This window comes from Podarcis pityusensis, assembly GCF_964106645.2.
Source record: "Podarcis pityusensis genome assembly, chromosome: 3".
Taxonomy (NCBI): domain Eukaryota; kingdom Metazoa; phylum Chordata; class Lepidosauria; order Squamata; family Lacertidae; genus Podarcis; species Podarcis pityusensis.
In genome coordinates this window covers 123,565,847-123,581,701 of record NC_138026.1, presented here as the reverse complement: position 1 = coordinate 123,581,701, position 15,855 = coordinate 123,565,847, and the positions used below count along the sequence as shown (strand labels likewise).

Genomic DNA, 15,855 nt, shown 5'->3' with positions numbered 1-15,855 from the left:
TATTGCTAACAGCAGCGGTTTCTTGCTAGCTGGCTAGGCAGGAAACGAACTTTTGACCTGCCAGCCAAATTTTGCAAGCAGTCACTGGCGGTGTGCTAACTGTCTGGCCAAAATTTGCAGAAGTAAGATTAGCACAGGATTAGCACAGGAATTTACTGCAGATAGTATTTGAGAGCAACCTTTCTTAGGTACAGAGTTCTAAGCACAGAAAATATTGAGAGAAACCTTTTCCCATCTCCCTTTATTTTAAAAATCCATGTTTTTAATGAGGGTGGTGGCGGAAGAAATCCAGACAGCTGGGAGGCCTGCAGGGAAAGAAAACAAAACTGTAGAACAGGGGCCAGTCCTCTGTCCCTCCTCTGGCTCCATCTAGTGACAAGTCCAAAGGGAAACGCAGAATGATGCATACTCAGGGTGCTGGGAGTTTGTGATTTACCCCCAAAGGAACTGCACTTACCAGAGTGGGCTACCAGGATGCTTTGGGAAAGTCCTGGCAACTGTAGTTTGTTCAGGGCGCCAGGAGTTGTTTGGAGGCTGCTAGTTCCCTTCCCTGAACTACAATTCCCAGGATCATTTGGCAGAAATCGTGGGAACTACTGTATAGTTTATTTAGGACACCAAGGGCTGTTTCCCCCACCGAGCTACAGTTCCCAGAGTTATCTAGGAAGAGGAATGGGCTTTTAGACCTGTTTTGGGAACCGTAGTTCTGCGCAGGGTATCACAACCCTCAATGCCCTGAGCAAGCAGTAGTCCCCAGCATGCTGGGAAGTGTAGCTTGCTCAGGGTGTCCAGGAGACCCTCTCAGAAGTGCAAGTCCTAGAGTCCCCTTGGGAAAGGCTGCAGGGAATATTCTCTGCCCACATAGGAAACTACAGTTCCCAGGTTGCCTGAAGGGATCTGCAAGGGGAATCAGGGGCTGCTCTCAAATTACAGCTCCCAGAATCCTTTGGGGACGCCCAGGCTACGGGAGTTGTCGTTTTCTGCGAGCTCGACAGGCCCCCTCCCCCCCCCGCCCTGGAGGGGCGGCGCTGCTTCCGTGGAGCCTCCAAGGTCAGAGGCAGTCTATCTGGGCTGCTCTGGCCACTGAGGGGGCCCAAGACGGCCACTTAGCCGCCTATATCTGCGCCACGGTGGCTCCCATCCCGGAACCGGAGGGAGGAGGCAGCACTTGCGGAGGAGAGAGACAACCGCCCGCCCGCCCTGCCTCTCCTAAGATGGCGCTCATTCCGGCAGGCACCGTGCCCTCGCCCAAGATGGCGGCGGCGCCTTACCCGCCCTCTCTTCGACGCGTTTCCCACGCACCGTGCCTCTGCTAAGATGGCGCCTTGGGGCCGAGAGAGGTCCGCTGCCTCCGCGCCTCTCCCCAAATGGCGCCCGTTCCGGGAGGGGACCTGCCCTCGTCCGAGAGCAGGGCCCCCCTCGCCCTCCCTCCTGGCTCCTGGCGGCCCCAGCCCTCCTGGCGTGCCCAGTTCGAGGCCGCGAGGCTCCGGGGCTCCAGCCCTCCTGGCCGAGCTCCCTTTGGGGCCCCTGATGGGCCACGGGGGGGGCAGGTAAGCCGTGTCCCGCATAACTGAGCACATGATGCGGTGCAGGCATTAAAGATGTTCTTGGTTTACAAAAGTGCATGCCTTGTCTCTTTTTTTCAGGTTGTACAGTGTTACCGGAAAAATCCGAGGGCTCCCTTGGACAAAAACAAAGACACCAACCAGGATAACTTGGAGCAAAACAGCAGCCTATAGGCTTGGCCTTTATTGAACTGTTGCAACAGGGTGTTCCCCTCACTTGCCAGAGAGAGGAAAGACCCAGAAAGATGGTGTGCAAGACCTTATAAAAACTTTTGAAATTCCCATCCTCTAGGTCAAGCCCACCCCCAGAAACATCATGCATACATTACAGAAAGGAGGGGTTGAGGGAGGAGTTGTGGTGGTAACCTGAGTGTCCTGTCACCTGGCTGGTTCCTCCTTTCCCCCTGCCCATGAGTCACTTCCAGGAGACAAAGGGGAGTTGGCAGTTTCCTGCCCCCAGAGGGAAGATCTGGTCATTGTCCTTTGTTTCAGTCCATGCTGAATCCACTCCCAAATGCAAGTTCTTTGTGATCTTGATGGTCTTCTGTCTAGGACCATCAGGGTTGGCATAGCAACTGGGCAGGGCTCCTGTGGATGTGCTGGGATGGTGAAGGGATTATGGCTGACCAGAACCAAGCCACCCCCCTTTGATAGTCCTTGTCATATGGAGTAAAATAAAAATGGAACAGTGCAAATCCGATGTATGGTTGATTTTCCTATGAATTTATAACAGAAGTGTGGCATATGTAGTGTGTGAGTGTGAGTGTGTGAAGTTTGTACAAACTGAATGATTGGGGTGGGGGGTTCCTGCTACAACAGTCTTTCTTCCAGATCAGTTACATTTGTGGAAAGACATGAGTGTTGAATATAGAACAAGGTTGGGGAGGAAGAGGGCGGAGGGGTGGGGTGGGGAGGCTTATGGTACATTCATTTATATAGTTTAGGTGTGGGGTTTTGTGTCAGCGTCAACTGGGTAGGTTCTCTTTCCAGTTGTTTATTACATTTCCTTGGTAGTGAGAGGTGTTGGAGGGCAGGGTGGGGTTGGTTGTCTGTGGTTGTTTGCAGTGGGGCTTTTGGGGGGGGGGCTTGTTGGGTCAGGTAAGCTGGATTGATTCCTATGCTGTCAGTGGATTCTTCTTGTTGTCTTGTTGGGCTGTGTATGTGATAAAGATGAGCCATACTGGGGTGAAGGCGTCCTCTTCTATTTGTCCCCAGGTCAGTTTCAGTTTATTGGTTATCTTTTCTAGCAAGACCATTTCCCATACAATTTGATACCTTTGGTCCATGTTTATTCCTGACAGGTTCCTCCACTGTCTAGGTAGGAAGCTCCTGGCTGTTGAGAGTAGGTAGGTTATAAGCTCTCTATAACGTGAGTGGTCTTTGCGATCTTGGAAGATGTTCAGTATGCCCAATTCTGGGGTGAGTTCTAATACCTGTTAGTTTTTTTGCATATCTCTTGTAGAACTGCTATCCAGAAGGGTTGGATTTTAGGTTATTCCCACCACATGTGGAGGTATGTGCCTGTGAAGGTGCAGTAGCTTCTCCAATAATAAAAAATAATAATAATTTATTATTTCTACCCCACCCATCGGGCTGGGTTTCCCCAGCAACTCTGTGCGGCTTTCAACAGAACATTAAAAACAGAATAAAACTTCAAACATTAAAATCCTGGGATATCAGCGCCAGTTTCCAGGGTGTTAAGTACCACCTGCAGGCGAGTTTCAGAGTGAGTTCCCTTCTTTTGGCTGATAGTGACCTAAAAGGAGGTTTAGGCCACATTCTAGTACATTGGGTGGGCTTAACTTCATAGCCTATGTCATCTTCCCATTGTTCTTTGATTGTGTCAAGGGGGTTTGTGGGATTTTGGAGCCATATTTTGTATATTGTGGATACCATCCTTTTACTGTGTCCCTCTGCTGTCAGGAGGTTTTCGATGATGGTCAAGGGCCTAGTGCAGGCGTCTGCAACCTTTAAGACAAAAAGAGCCACTTGGACCGAAGAAAAAAAAACTGGGAGCCGCAAAACCATTGCGACATTTAAAACAGTGGGGAGTGTCGGGGCACACAATGCGCCTCCTCCCCTCGCTAGTATCCGCCCCGGAGCCGCGGCAAAGGTGTAAAAGAGCCACATGCGGCTCCGGAGCCGCGGGTTGCTGACCCCTGGCCTAGTGGCTACTGATTTTTACAGTTGGATTGTTTAAGAAGGCTGCAGGCACCACATTTGAATGCCAATGCCCATCAGCTGAGGGAGCAGCCCCCTCAAATATTTTATTGTTGGGGCCGAAGACCCCACAGCCCCTGGGAGTTGGCTCCTGTGTTGGCCACTGTGGGAAAAGGATGCTGTGAACTGCCCTGAGGTCTATAGGTGGAGGGCGGCTCACATTTAATTGGTGGTGGTGATGATGATGATGAATCTATGGGACCCCTTGGCCTGGTCCAGCAGAGTTCCGATGAGGAGGAGCCAGGCGGCCAGCGCCCCAAACAGATATTTGGGGTGGCAATGCTTCGCTGCGGCTCCTCTGGGGAATGATCAGCTGCTTAGCCCTAATGGCCGGCCAAGGATCAACTGGGTTGTGAAAGGCCCCAAGGCAGATGCGCCCGCAGCGCGGCTTGAACAGCTGCCGCGTCAAGGACCGAGAAAGTATGTCAGGCGAGCCGGTGAGGAGAGGCAGCCCGGAGGGTCCTGGACGGGGGCGGAAGGACCTGGCAAATGTACCCCCCCCCCCAGCACACGCCTTGCCTCACGGTAGCGACGTTTCTCGTATGCAAATCGCAAGGGGGAGGGTCTGATCCCGCCCTTCTTGGGGCTGAATGACGTCATAGAATCACAAAAGGGCAGAGCGGGAAGGGGCTCCAAGGGTCATCGAGTCCAACCCCCTGCAAACCTCCCTGCCCCACCGATAATCCCGGAGGGCTTTCCCCACGTGCAACTTCGGTTCTTCTTTGCGCGGCTCTTCCTTACTCTGCGCCTCCCCCCCAAAATAAACCCATAGGGCGCCAGGTCGGAACCCGGCCAAAGAGCGCCCCCTCGACCCTGGCCGGGGCGTGACGTCGGCGGGGGCTCCTTGTTGCCCGAATTCCCGGGCTCCGGCCAGTGGCCACTCAGGTCCGGGGCAGCTGCTGCCCTCGCGGGGAGGCGAGGCGGAGGCGGCGCCAACTGGGCGGCGCTGGGCGGGCAGACCGTCTCCACGACGGAGCGCGGCTGGTGCTGCTGCAGGGACCGCGTTGCCTCTCCTGCTGCTGCTGCTGCTGCTGCCGCCGCCCGAGCAGTCTCCGCAGCGGAACCGGGCCTCGGCCGCTGGGCAGGGCTCCTCCGCTGGGCTCTGCGGACGCCTCGGCCCGCCTGGATGGAGCCGCGAGGCGGCAGAAGAGCAGGAGGCTCCGCAGCCGGGAGCGCGGCGCTGGCACTGACCCGTCCGGCGGGAGCCGCTGCGGCGGAGACTGCGGGGGGGCCCGCGCTGGCCGCCCCCTGAACGCCCGGAGCCTCGCCGGGCTCCATGAGCAAGTGCTGCGCCCGTCCGCGGCCATGGCTTCCCTCCCCGCGTACCTCAGCCCGGCGGCCGTGCTGGTGCTGGTCAGCTGCGACCTGTGCCTCGTGCGCGCAAGTAAGTGCCGGGGCTCCGGGCGGGGCGGGAGGCGGGAGAGAAAAAGCCCCCGGGGGTCGGGATCGGCGCCCCCAGACCAGCGCGCTCTCCCCACAAGCGCAGGCCCGGCTGGCTGTCTCTCGGGCCGCTGGCCTCGGTGCTGAACCCGGGCTGCTCCGCACACCGACGAGGGCCGTCGGAGGGCGAGGGAGGGGGTGGGCGGGCAAGGCGGGGGTCTCTTTGGCCCCAGCTCTGCCCTGCCGTGCTCGGCTGCGTCACTGGCCACCCATTACCCGCGGAAGCAGCCGGATCGGGGCAGCAGCGCCGCGGCCAAGGCAGGCTCGGGCCCCTCTCGAAGCGCCTTGTTCCCGGCAGCCGCGAGCGGAACCCCGGCCAATTTCATTAGAGTAAAAGCCTGGCTCCAGGGAAGGCCGCGGCTGCCAGCTGGCCTCGCTTGGGTGAGAAGGAGCCTCTGCCCACGTCCCCGGCCTCCGCCTCCTCTCGAGGTGGCAAAGGTCTCTTGGCAGGGGGCACCTCCTGGCACCCTGCGGCCACTCCGCTGCCCTTGACCCACGAGGAGAAGGTGACTCTGGCCCATTCTGACGCCCGACGCCCCCAAACCGCACTTGACCCATGAGACACCCCACGCACGGTCACGATCCCCTCAGTCTGGCCTGCTTTGCCCGGAATCCGGCCCCAAACCGGCGGCTGTTGCTTTACTTCCAGCTGCCCAAGACGAGGGGCCCGACTCTCCCTCGCTTGGAGGAGGACACCTTTTGACCTCTCTCCACACGCCGGCTTCCGCCCCCCAGACTCCCCTGCTTGGCGGGGTCCGTCTTTTTAATGCATAATAGCTGACTTTGAGCCGAGGCCCCTAGGAGTTGTAAGTGCAGCTTGCAAGGAAAGTAGGTGGTTGTCAGGAGCTGCCAATCCCGGGGAGTCTGAAAGCAGGCAGGTATGGCGAAGGGGACCTATTGGCAGTCAAGCCCGCAGAGTTCCAAGAAATACATTTATTCGTTTACTGGTCAAATAGATGGCCCTCCTGCTTCTTGCCTGGTGCCCTCAAAACAGAGGTTTCTCAAATGAATGGCTTAAAATACAACTGCAGAAATGGCGCAGGAGCAGAAGGGGATCCTTGGGGGGTTCATAGCCTCCCCTCACTCTCCACCCCGGGTCTCCTCTAGAGAGGGAGCTGGAGGTAGGGAGCGGCCCTGTGGCCGAGGTCAGGAAAGCGCAGCCCAGCCAGGGCAGGAGGCAACCTGCTGCCTCTTTCCCCCAAAGAAAGGGGGCCTCTGTGGCTGAAGGGGGGGCACAGCCAGGGGACCAAGAGGAGTCCAGGGTGCGCGGTTTTGCCAGGACTCTGATGAAACGGTAGAGCGCAACTGTGACAGCTGAGCGGGCGGGAGGCGCCACTGGCGGGGAGGTCGGCTGGAAGAGAAGGCGAACTGCGGAGTCCAAATGTGGAAACTCTCGGAGGAGGAGAAGCCCTGGAAGGAGCAGGTGTTTCTGCGGGATGGAGGGTCTTTCCTTGTGTCAAGGCTCCCTACAAGGCTCTCCCCTTGAGAGAGCCAGTGTGGTGTAGTGGTTAAGAGCGGTAGTCATGTAATCTGGGTAACCGGGTTCGTGTCTCCGCTCCTCCACATGCAGCTGCTGGGTGACCTTGGGCCAGTCACACTTCTTTGAAGTCTCTCAGCCCCACTCACCTCACAGAGTGTTTGTTGTGGGGGAGGAAGGGAAAGGAGAATGTTAGCCGCTTTGAGACTCCTGAAGGGGAGTGAAAGGCGGGATATCAAATCCAAACTCTTCTTCTTCTTCTTCTTCCCCCTCCGCTGAGCCACTCTCCTGGTTTCCCCTTGGAGAGGCAACAACCTTTCGCCCTTCCGAGTAAAAGATGAATAGGGGGGCACAGTGAACATGGAGCAAAAAATAAGAAAAGAAAATATGCTGAAACAATATTTTTCAGACAATTCTTAATTGATCTTTGGAACTCACTGACCCAGTATTATCCTCCTCAAAGGAATATTCCTGTCGTTCCACCACCAGTTTCCATGTTTTTCTTCTTCAGCTTGCAGTCAGAATCTCGGGCCTACGGAGCCCCTTCCATCATGGTGTTTAGTCCATATTTCAACACAAATGAAGCGTCCTGGGCTCATAACCTTTAATCGGCTCTGTCTGGGTCTCGTTTCTATCTGTACTCACCACCGGAGTTCACTTTTAGAGGGAAAATGGCTTTAGTTTTCAGATTAAGTTCTATTTGGTTTTTTGGTTTTTTAAAAACTAAAGCTCAAAGCAGCTTGCACGAAAGCACTGCATTGCAAGATGATAACTCTTAGCCCTAAAATGACACCTTCAGTATAACAGCATCAAGGACGCTGACGCTGCCTTCCAGGCCCTGCTCCCCTGCGTCTCTAGGGGTGCTAAATCCCCTGGAAAGGCCGCTGCTCCCTGGACAGAGTCCTCCCCGCAGCAGCACCAACTTGTGCCAGCCCCCAGGAGGGAGGAGAAACCCGAGGCGGAGATGGAAGGGACCCCTGGGGTCATCCAGTCCAGTCCTGCCCAGCCACCAGTGACCCTTCCATCCCTGCTTGCCTCACAGATCGGCCCCCGTCGCCCGTCAACGTCACCGTCACCCAGCTCAAGGCCAACTCCGCGATGGTCTCCTGGGATGTCCCGGAAGGGGACGTCGTCATCGGCTACGCCATCTTGCAGCAGGTGAGGCTGGAGGAGGCGGCAGGCGGGGGCGCGCCACTCCTCTGTCCCGCCGCCCCGCCGCCCCCTTGCTTCTCACTTCCCCAACCCCTTTTTCAGCCAAGGGGGGGGGGCTATGTTCTCTTCCCTCCCTCTCTCTGCCCTCATCCTCTGACGCCCCCCTCCTTTCCGGCAGCGGCAGGACGGGCAGATGCAGCGCTTCATCCGGGAGGTGAACACGACGACGCGGGCGTGCGTGCTCTGGGACCTGGCCGAGGACGCCGACTACGTCATCCAGGTGCAGAGCATCGGCCTGCACGGCGAGAGCCAGGCCAGCAAGAGGGTCCACTTCCGCACCCTCAAGCAGAGTGACCGCCTGCCGTCCAACAGCTCCAGCCAGGGTAGGCGAGGCACCCGCGGGGACCTTCCCCTCTCCCACCCCCGCCCTCCGGAGCCTCGCTGACCGGCTGGGCGCCGCCTGTCTCCCCCCAGTCAGTCCGTCCTTGGGCAGGTGGGGCCCCTCAGTGACCTGTGGGCAGCCCAGGCGGAGGGGCCGGCGAGACCCTGCCCAGCCTGCAGCTGCTCTCCCCTCCTTGCTCTTCCCCGGCTCTGAAAAGAGCCCCTTGCCTCGCCCGACGGGGCGTCCCTCCCGAAGCACAGCTCTCTCTCTCCGCAGGAGACATCACCATGGAGGGGCTGGACAAGGAGCGGCAGCTGCAGACGGGCGAGATCGTCATCATCGTGGCTGTGCTGTTCATGTGGGCAGGTGAGGCGGGTGGGAAGCTCCCTTGGGCCGGGTCCAGCACGCTCTGCTTATGTTCCCTACGGGTGTGTGAGTATCCCACGAGCGCTGGCCCGGAGTTTGTCTCTGGGGGCACAGCCAAAGTTCCTTCTTCTTTGCTGCATCTTTTGGCTACCGTTCTTTGCACGGAGGGGCCACACCTGACAGCCTTGCGCGCCCAAATGAAGCATCCCGTTGAACGCGGCTCCGTCAAAAGAGCCCAGCAGCAGCAGCAGCAGCAGGATCAGGCCCAAGCGAGCGGGGCACCTCAAAAAGTGGCTACCCAGTCTGCAAGCAGGACCTGAGCAAAGCGCAGCCCTTTCCTCCTCTCCGCTTGTGATTCCCGGTCGGATGCTTATGGGGGGGGCGCACCCCAAGTTCCCGAGGGGCAGTTTGGCATCTGGGTTTGGGTTTTGACGGGCATTGTGCAGAAGCAACAGCTCTGAGAGGGTAAAATCGCCGTGAATCTGAAGAGTCCCCGGATCAAGGCGACGCGCGGGAGATTGGGTAGAAATGCTTATTTCGGGGCGCAGGGCCGACGCGAGTTCCCTTTTCTGACTGAGCTGTGTTGAACTTCTGCGCAAATAAAAGATCTGGGAAGCAACCAGCCACTGACTCCAGCATGTCCAAAGGCGGGGGCGGGGGCGGGGGGAGAGACCCTTGCGCGATGGAGGCCCTTCCTCACCTTCCTTCCTCCTTGCTTCCGCAGCGGTGATCGCCCTCTTCTGCAAGCAATACGACATCATCAAGGACAACGACTCCAACAACAACAAGGAGAAGAGCAAGCCGGCCTCGGAGCACAGCACGCCCGAGCGGCCCACCGGGGGCCTCCTCCGCAGCAAGGTGGGGGGCGTCCAGCAAAGGAGCGGGCGGGGGCCGGGTCGGAAGGGGAGAAGAGGGAGCTTGGCTCAGCCCACCATCGCCGGGGAGGAGGGCCAGGGCGCGGAGCTCGACGGCGGGCAGCCCAGCCCGAGACAGCGGGGCCGGAGCTGCTGCCCCGTCCTCGGGGCTTTCGGCGGCTGGAGCGGGTCTGTGCCGCCACCGCCTCCTTCTCCTCCGGATGCTGGTTGCGCGGCTGGAGCAAAAGCGCGGCGCCGGGAGCCGTCGGGGCTCCGGGGAAGCCGGCTTTGGCCGAGTTGGGTCACTAGGAGCGCTCTTCGTCGGCAGCAGCCGGCCTGAAGGGGGAGAAAGGGCGCCGGAACCGAACCCACCCAGGGCGGGTTGCCATCTTGCAAGGGAAAATGACAGGTGGGGACTTTGGACACGCATTTTTTGAAGGAGCCGGGCGCTCTCCAGGGCAATGGGGGCGCCGCAGTACAGCTGCGGGGGAGGGGCACAGCCTGGCCAAGAGGGAGTGGGAGGCGTCGGGGCCCCCAATAGCTCTGGGGGTCCTGCTCGCTCCCACGACCCTCTCTCTCCCTTTTTCAGAAGATGAAATCGCCCTCTGTCAACATCATCGAGGTGTAGCTGAAACTCGCGGGGACCTCAGTGGCCTCCGCCTGCCACCACCGTCGCAGCCTCCTGCTTCCCTGCATGCAAAGAGTTCCTGCTTCTTCTCGCCCCAGGAGGAGCAGACCTGCATGGAGCCCGCCGGGGACAAAGTGCATGCGGAAAGCCGGGCTCACCCTCTCGTCCAACCCTTCTCTCTGGGGCCACCGCCAACGGAGAGCGCAGCAGCAGCGCCACCCACTGGACAGGCCAGCGCCACCCACCGCTACTATCCGAAGAGCCTCGTTGTGGGAGCTGAAGGCGCGACCTCGCCCAGCCCCCCCCCTGCAGCTTCACCATGGAAACTCTGGACTGGGCCCTGAGCGGGGCCACCACCCAGAAGACCATGCTGGGCAGACTTTGTCACCTCCCTCAAGAGTTCCCTTCAGCCCCTATGCCTTCCCACCTGCCCCCTCCCACCGCAGTTATAGGGTTCCTGACAGCTGCCCTTGGCTTCCTCTTGGGCAGGTACCAGCTGTGTGCCAACTGCCTTTGCCCTCCCCCTCCAGCCAAAGCCACCCCCAGCCCACCTCCACCTTCTTCCTTCTCAGCAAGATCAGGAGGGGTCCCTTCCCTCCTGGCAGCTGGAGAACTGCCACCCACCACCACCCCCTGGCCACATCCAGGAGGAGCCCCCCCCCATGACACACGAGCACCCAGCACCGCCTTCCAGGAATCCAGCGCTTCTGGCCTGAAGGCTCAGCTCAGAGCGCTGCATTGGGAGTGGCAGGTGGCCTTTCGGTCCTGGCAGAGAGAAGAGCCCCATTTGCCTATTTCCCTCCAGCTGTGGGGCTGAGAGCAGCTCAGGGCCCTTTGCCTGGAGGTCAAGCCACCCCATCCCACCCTTCCCTCAGGACAGGCAGCTCTCCGCCTCCCCAGCTGGGCAGCAAAAGACCCTCTTCTGCCACCCTGCTGCTCCACTCCCCCCCCCCCAGCCAGAGAACCTACTTTAACAAGTGAAGACCCTCGCAGGCTCCCCCCCCCCTTGCACAGCAAAGAGCAATGGTGGGGGGCTGTGGAATCCCCTGCTTGCCCACCTTCTCGCCCCACAGAAGGGCTGCCCCCCAGGCCCACTTGGCTTGCTTCTCCCCCCTTGGGAAGGCCCGCCTGGCATAGCTCACCCGAAGAGCTCTGGAAGTGGCTTCCAGGTGGTGCCAGACTGGTGAGCCCCAGGCAGGTGAGCCAGGAATCCCGGCCCAGGAAGGAGACGGACGGTGCTATGCCCCCCACCCCCCTGTGTGCCAGCCGGGCTCCCCCAGAGCTGGCCGGCTGTGCCACTCGCTGCCCCTTTCCCCCGTGGGCTGAGGCCTCTGCAAGGAAAGACACCCAAGTACAACAACAGTAGAAATGGTTTATTTCCCTTTAGAAAAGGACATTAAAAACTAGTCTTTTTGCTACAAAGCTGTGATTTGGCAGTGATGAGCAGCTGGTGGGGAGGGGAGGGGGCTGCCTTCCCACCAGAGCTGGACAGCAGGGCGGAGGGGGGCAGCAGAGGGAAGGATTTATCTACACTCAACACAGCCCTCCTCAATATGGGGTGGGTGAGGACTGATGGGAATCTGAATGCTGCCCCTCCCCAATGTTCAGGCCTCAAGAGCACCATGAGGAGGCCTGGTGCACCCACCCCCAAGACTCATGCTGCCCCCCCCCCCGCAGAAGAGGTTCTGGGGCTGAGGATCCCTGCTGAATGCCCCGCAGGGTGCTGTTGGGGTTCCAGTAGGGTGAGGGGCTGGCCTAGGTTGCTGCTGAGGGTCCAAGGCAGGCTAGACCAGGTTCCCAGGGGTGGGGGCAGCTGGTCCTTGTGGGTGACAGACAAGGGGCAGCAGAGGCTGTGCTGGAGATGAGCAGCGAAGACACGGTGAGTGGCAGGAGAAAGATGAGGAGAAGCAGCCTCAGAAAAATGTCCCCGGAGGCAGGCAGCTGCTGGGGGGGCTGCAGCCCCATGCCGCCACTGACTGGAAGCGGGCAACTGGGGAGCCCCCAAACGCAAGCCCCCCCACACCTGAAACACACAAGGGCATTGAGAGGAGCCACTCAAGAGGAAGGAAAAAGACAGAGAGGGAGAGAAACCTACAAATGGAAGAGTCCATGTGAAAATGCAGGGGAACCCCCAGCTCCCCTGGAAGAAGGTAAATGAAAAGGCTTCAAAGGGATTCCCCCACCCCTTCATCCCAAGCAAAGGTTGAGGGCAGGGACATGCTGGGGGGGTGTCAATGGTTACCTGTGGTGGGGCGGCCCCTCTCCTCTACGCGGCTTGGGGCAGAGAAGAGACAAAGATCAGAGCAGCAGCAGCAAGGAGAGCCCCCCCAGCCAGACCATTTTCTATTCCACAAGCCCTGCCGCAGCCCTTCAATGTGTCCCCCCAGAAACAGAAAACCCACACCTCTGACTGCCTTGCCCCCCAACCAACAGGGGACCTTGACGCAGCCAACAGGCCCCTACCCAGAGAAGGCTTCGTTGAGATCTTCCTCCTCCTCCTCCTCGTCCTCCTCTTCTTCCTCCTAGGGCCAGAGAAAGCCAGGTGGCTGCCAGGCCCCTCGAGAGAGAGAGAGAGCAGGCAGCCCCCGCTGACATACAAAGGTGGGGCTGGTGAGGGAAGGAGCCTCTTGGCCCTGAGAGCCAAGGGGGCCTGGCAGTGGGGCAGCAGGTCACTCCCAATACCGTACCTCAAAGTTGTTCTTGAAGGGGGGGCTGCCAAGGGGTGACCTGCCAGGCGGGCGGGTGCTTTCCACAGGGGGGCACAGCGGACTCAGGGAGGGCTTCTTCTCCCCCTCCCCTTCCCTGGAGCCTGGTGGAGAAAAAATGCCCAGAGGCTGAAACCCCCAAGACCCCCAACAGCGCCCCCCCTTTCCCATTTGCTGGCACTTCACATCCTTGACATGAACACCCCCTCCTGTGCCCCCCGCCATCCTCACCACCCCACAACCTTGGAAAAGAAGGGTGCACCCGGCGGGGGGGGGGGCAACCAAGCCACCAAGGAAGCCAGGCGGGAGCAGGTCACGGGTTTGGCATAGCAATGGCTAGGGGCACGGCCATCATCCGTACCTGCCTGCGCAGCCTCCCAGAGATCCAGGGCCACCTGGAAGGCCTGAGCCACCGTCAGAGTCACAGCCTGGGCCTGCATGGGCGACACGAGGCAAGAAAAGGCGACCGGGGCAGCTGGCGAGGCAGCACCCTGCAAAGGGCCCCGGGAGGGAGGTGGGGAACGCTTCTGCCGGGCATGCAGGAGCAGAGGGGCCAACCAGCGAGCAAACCCCACCCCAAAAGAGCAGCGCAGGACCCAGCCCTCCCCGGGGGGCAAATGCAGCGCTTACGATCTTCTTCTTGGGCGACAGAAAGGCGTGGCACTCGAGGGCACCGCTCTGGGGGTTCTGCGCCACGTAGGCAAAGACTTTGTTCTGCAGCTTGTCTGTGGTGCAATAGGAAATCCTGAAAGAGGGCGGGAGAGGAGGCAGCGCTCGGCATCCCCACACCAAGCACCCCTGGCAGGGCAAGAGCAGGAGGGCCTCAGGACGGGGCAGGGGGCCGTGGGAGATGGCCATGTTACTGGGCATGCAGGACTAAGGCAGAGACGCAGCACAACGAGAGCATTTTGCCCCAGCAGTGGATTACGGAAACAGGAAGAGCAGAAAATGTCCCTGTCCTGTGGGCAGCAGGAGCTGGAACCGGGGAGCAGCCCCTCCACGCACCCCCAGGGAGCGACCATGATGGGGCTCCCCAGCAAACCACGTCCCCCAGGACAGCAGGGCTTTGTTCCAAAGGAGACGCCTGCGGGCTGCCCCTCACTTGGCTTCCCCAGTGCCCAACTGGGTGCCTGTCTGCTTGCTTTTTATGCTTGCTCACAGCCCAGCCAGCGGGCAAGTCTTCAGCCAGGCAGCCGTGCAGAGAGGGGCTCAGCCAGGCAGCTCCCTGGCCTCCAGCATCCCTACCTTGCAGAAGCATCCTCACAAACCTGTAGATGGAGATGGTCTCAATGGTCTCCTTGGTCTCAGCGTCTTGCAGAGAGAGGCCTCGTGGGGAGACAGTCAAGATCACCTTCCGGAATTTCTTGGGCCCCACCCGAGCCTGAGGAGTGAAGGTAGAGATGGGGAAGGAGGTCTCCTGGATAATCACAGAAGACCCCCTAGCCCAGCCCTCAGCTCCTAGCAGACTTCCAAGAAGCTCTCCCCCCTTCACCCTGCACCCATCCTATAAAAGAGGCAGGCTGGAGCACAGAAGGAACTCAGGAAACATTCTATTTTTTGCAGACAGAGAATTCCCACTGGGAGGCATCTCCATCTCCTTATCCGTAGATTTGTCCAATCCCCTTTCAAAGATAGATCTAGGCTGGTGGTCATCGTCACACCTGGAGACAGCATGTCCGGACAAAACCCTTTTCTCCAAATCAGGAAGCCCCAGATGCAGTAAGGTTTCTTCCAATCCCTGCACCATTTGGGCTGCCCTTTATTCTGGCTCTACAGTAGCTTATTTTCTTAGGTTGGGAAACCAGAACAGATCTGATCTCCACCAAGATGTGTAGCCAGTGGCTCCTGAAACCAGCCACCGCGTCATCAGCAGTGAGTCTGTCTGAGGGGAACAAGACCTTCAGTGAGACCCTCAGCAAGCAGCCAACTTTCACAGATTCCTCAATTGCAACATTCCTTCAAGAAGACAGCTTTTTCTGAGCTACTTCCAAACATGTCAGCTGCAACGTTCTTTATGTAGGTCTGCCCTTAAAAGGAGTTTGATCTGTTGACAGTTTTCTCTGGCACCAAACGATCCAAGCACATGACTCCTCCAATCTTGTCCCAGATTCCCTGGTTGCTCTTGATCATGTCGAGGCTCAGTTGAAAGCATAAAACATGAGACACCAGAGGCCTCAAAGGGAAACCCAAGAGCAGGATTTCCAGCAATTGGAATCCTGCTGCCTTGATTGTGGAGGCAGAGCAGCAGCCATGGCCAACCCTCTCCCCCTCTTAACCCAGGGTCTCTCAAACTTGGCTCTCCAGCATAGCTGTCAACTTTTCCCTTTTCTTGCGAGGAATCCTATTCGGAATTAGGGAATTTCCCTTAAAAAAGGGAAACGTTGACAGCTATGGCTCCCAGCTGTCTTTAGACTACAACTCCCATCCTCCCTAGCTAGCAGGTCAGTGGTCTGGGATGGTGGGAGCTGTAGTCCAAAAGCCGCCCGGCTGGTGGCCATCCCCGCCTCCCGCGAGCCTCGGGTCTCCCTTTCGCCTCCTACCGTGGCGAGGATCCGGTGGATGGCGGCGCTGGCCATGTCCTCCCCCTTGGGCTTCTCCACCAGCGTCATGCCCAGGTACTTGAGGGCGAAGCCCATCCCCTCCAGCAGCGGCTCCCGCATGTCGGACCACGACTCCGGCAGCTCTGCGGGGAGGCAGGGAGGGAAGGGGCGCCGGGCCCCGTCAGACCACCGGGGACCAGCAGGGCGGAGGAGGCAGCCCCGAGAGACCCCCCCGCGCCCCCCTCCGAGTCCCACGTGGGGCTCCCGCGGCGGGGGAGGGACTCACGGTGGCGGCGGAGGCGGGCGACGCCCAGGCGGTGTCGGGCGAGGCTGGGGCTCCGCAGCACGGCCCGGCCCGCCGCCCGCAGCGCCTCCATCGGGAAGGGACCGGACGGGGCGGACGGACGGAGGGAGGCAGGCAGGGAAGGAGGGAGGGACGGAGGGAGGGGCTCCGAGACGCCGCCGCCGCCGCCGCCGCCGCCTGGGCTGGGCCAGGGCGCATGCGCGGACAGCACCCTCACCCACA

General features: G+C 59.6%; 2 protein-coding genes across 4 annotated transcripts; one reads left to right on the top strand and one right to left on the bottom strand.

The window, feature by feature from the left end:
* Positions 1-4,141: 4,141 nt before the first annotated feature.
* FNDC4 (fibronectin type III domain containing 4) lies at positions 4,142-11,506 on the top strand. 2 transcript variants are annotated; one of them, XM_081001196.1, is made up of 6 exons: positions 4,142-4,205; positions 7,745-7,860; positions 8,033-8,237; positions 8,513-8,602; positions 9,327-9,460; positions 10,046-11,506. In XM_081001196.1, the coding sequence occupies exons 1-6, from the start codon at positions 4,157-4,159 to the stop codon at positions 10,082-10,084; spliced, it is 633 nt and encodes a 210-aa protein (XP_080857322.1). In that variant the 5' UTR covers positions 4,142-4,156; the 3' UTR covers positions 10,085-11,506. The 2 variants fall into 2 exon arrangements, with proteins under 2 accessions (XP_080857322.1, XP_080857321.1); XM_081001195.1 differs by lacking the exon at positions 4,142-4,205 and adding an exon at positions 5,036-5,169.
* On the bottom strand, positions 11,437-15,779 carry LOC308474621 (low density lipoprotein receptor adapter protein 1-like). Of its 2 annotated transcripts, XM_081001161.1 has the most exons (9): positions 15,616-15,779; positions 15,330-15,472; positions 14,058-14,170; positions 13,420-13,534; positions 13,151-13,223; positions 12,772-12,893; positions 12,548-12,606; positions 12,327-12,358; positions 11,856-12,107 (listed from the first exon to the last, which is right to left on the bottom strand). In XM_081001161.1, exons 1-9 carry the CDS (start codon positions 15,704-15,706, stop codon positions 11,998-12,000), a joined length of 858 nt encoding a protein of 285 aa, XP_080857287.1. In that variant the 5' UTR covers positions 15,707-15,779; the 3' UTR covers positions 11,856-11,997. The 2 variants fall into 2 exon arrangements, with proteins under 2 accessions (XP_080857286.1, XP_080857287.1); XM_081001160.1 differs by lacking the exon at positions 12,327-12,358 and having other exon boundaries at positions 11,437-12,107; positions 15,616-15,776.
* Positions 15,780-15,855: the final 76 nt, after the last annotated feature.

Bases quoted from the DNA above. Each gene is read 5' to 3' on its own strand.
- FNDC4 (XM_081001195.1), top strand. From the start codon at position 5,091: ATGGCTTCCCTCCCCGCGTACCTCAGCCCGGCGGCCGTGCTGGTGCTG. The intron at 7,861-8,032 runs GTGAGGCTGGAG...CCTTTCCGGCAG, and splicing joins GCTACGCCATCTTGCAGCAG to CGGCAGGACGGGCAGATGCA. The intron at 8,238-8,512 runs GTAGGCGAGGCA...CTCTCTCCGCAG, and splicing joins GTCCAACAGCTCCAGCCAGG to GAGACATCACCATGGAGGGG.
- LOC308474621 (XM_081001160.1), bottom strand. From the start codon at position 15,706: ATGGAGGCGCTGCGGGCGGCGGGCCGGGCCGTGCTGCGGAGCCCCAGC. The intron at 13,535-14,057 runs GTTTGTGAGGAT...GCCCTCTTTCAG, and splicing joins GAGACCATCTCCATCTACAG to GATTTCCTATTGCACCACAG. The intron at 12,108-12,547 runs GTAGGGGCCTGT...TGTGTGTTTCAG, and splicing joins CTCAACGAAGCCTTCTCTGG to GTGTGGGGGGGCTTGCGTTT.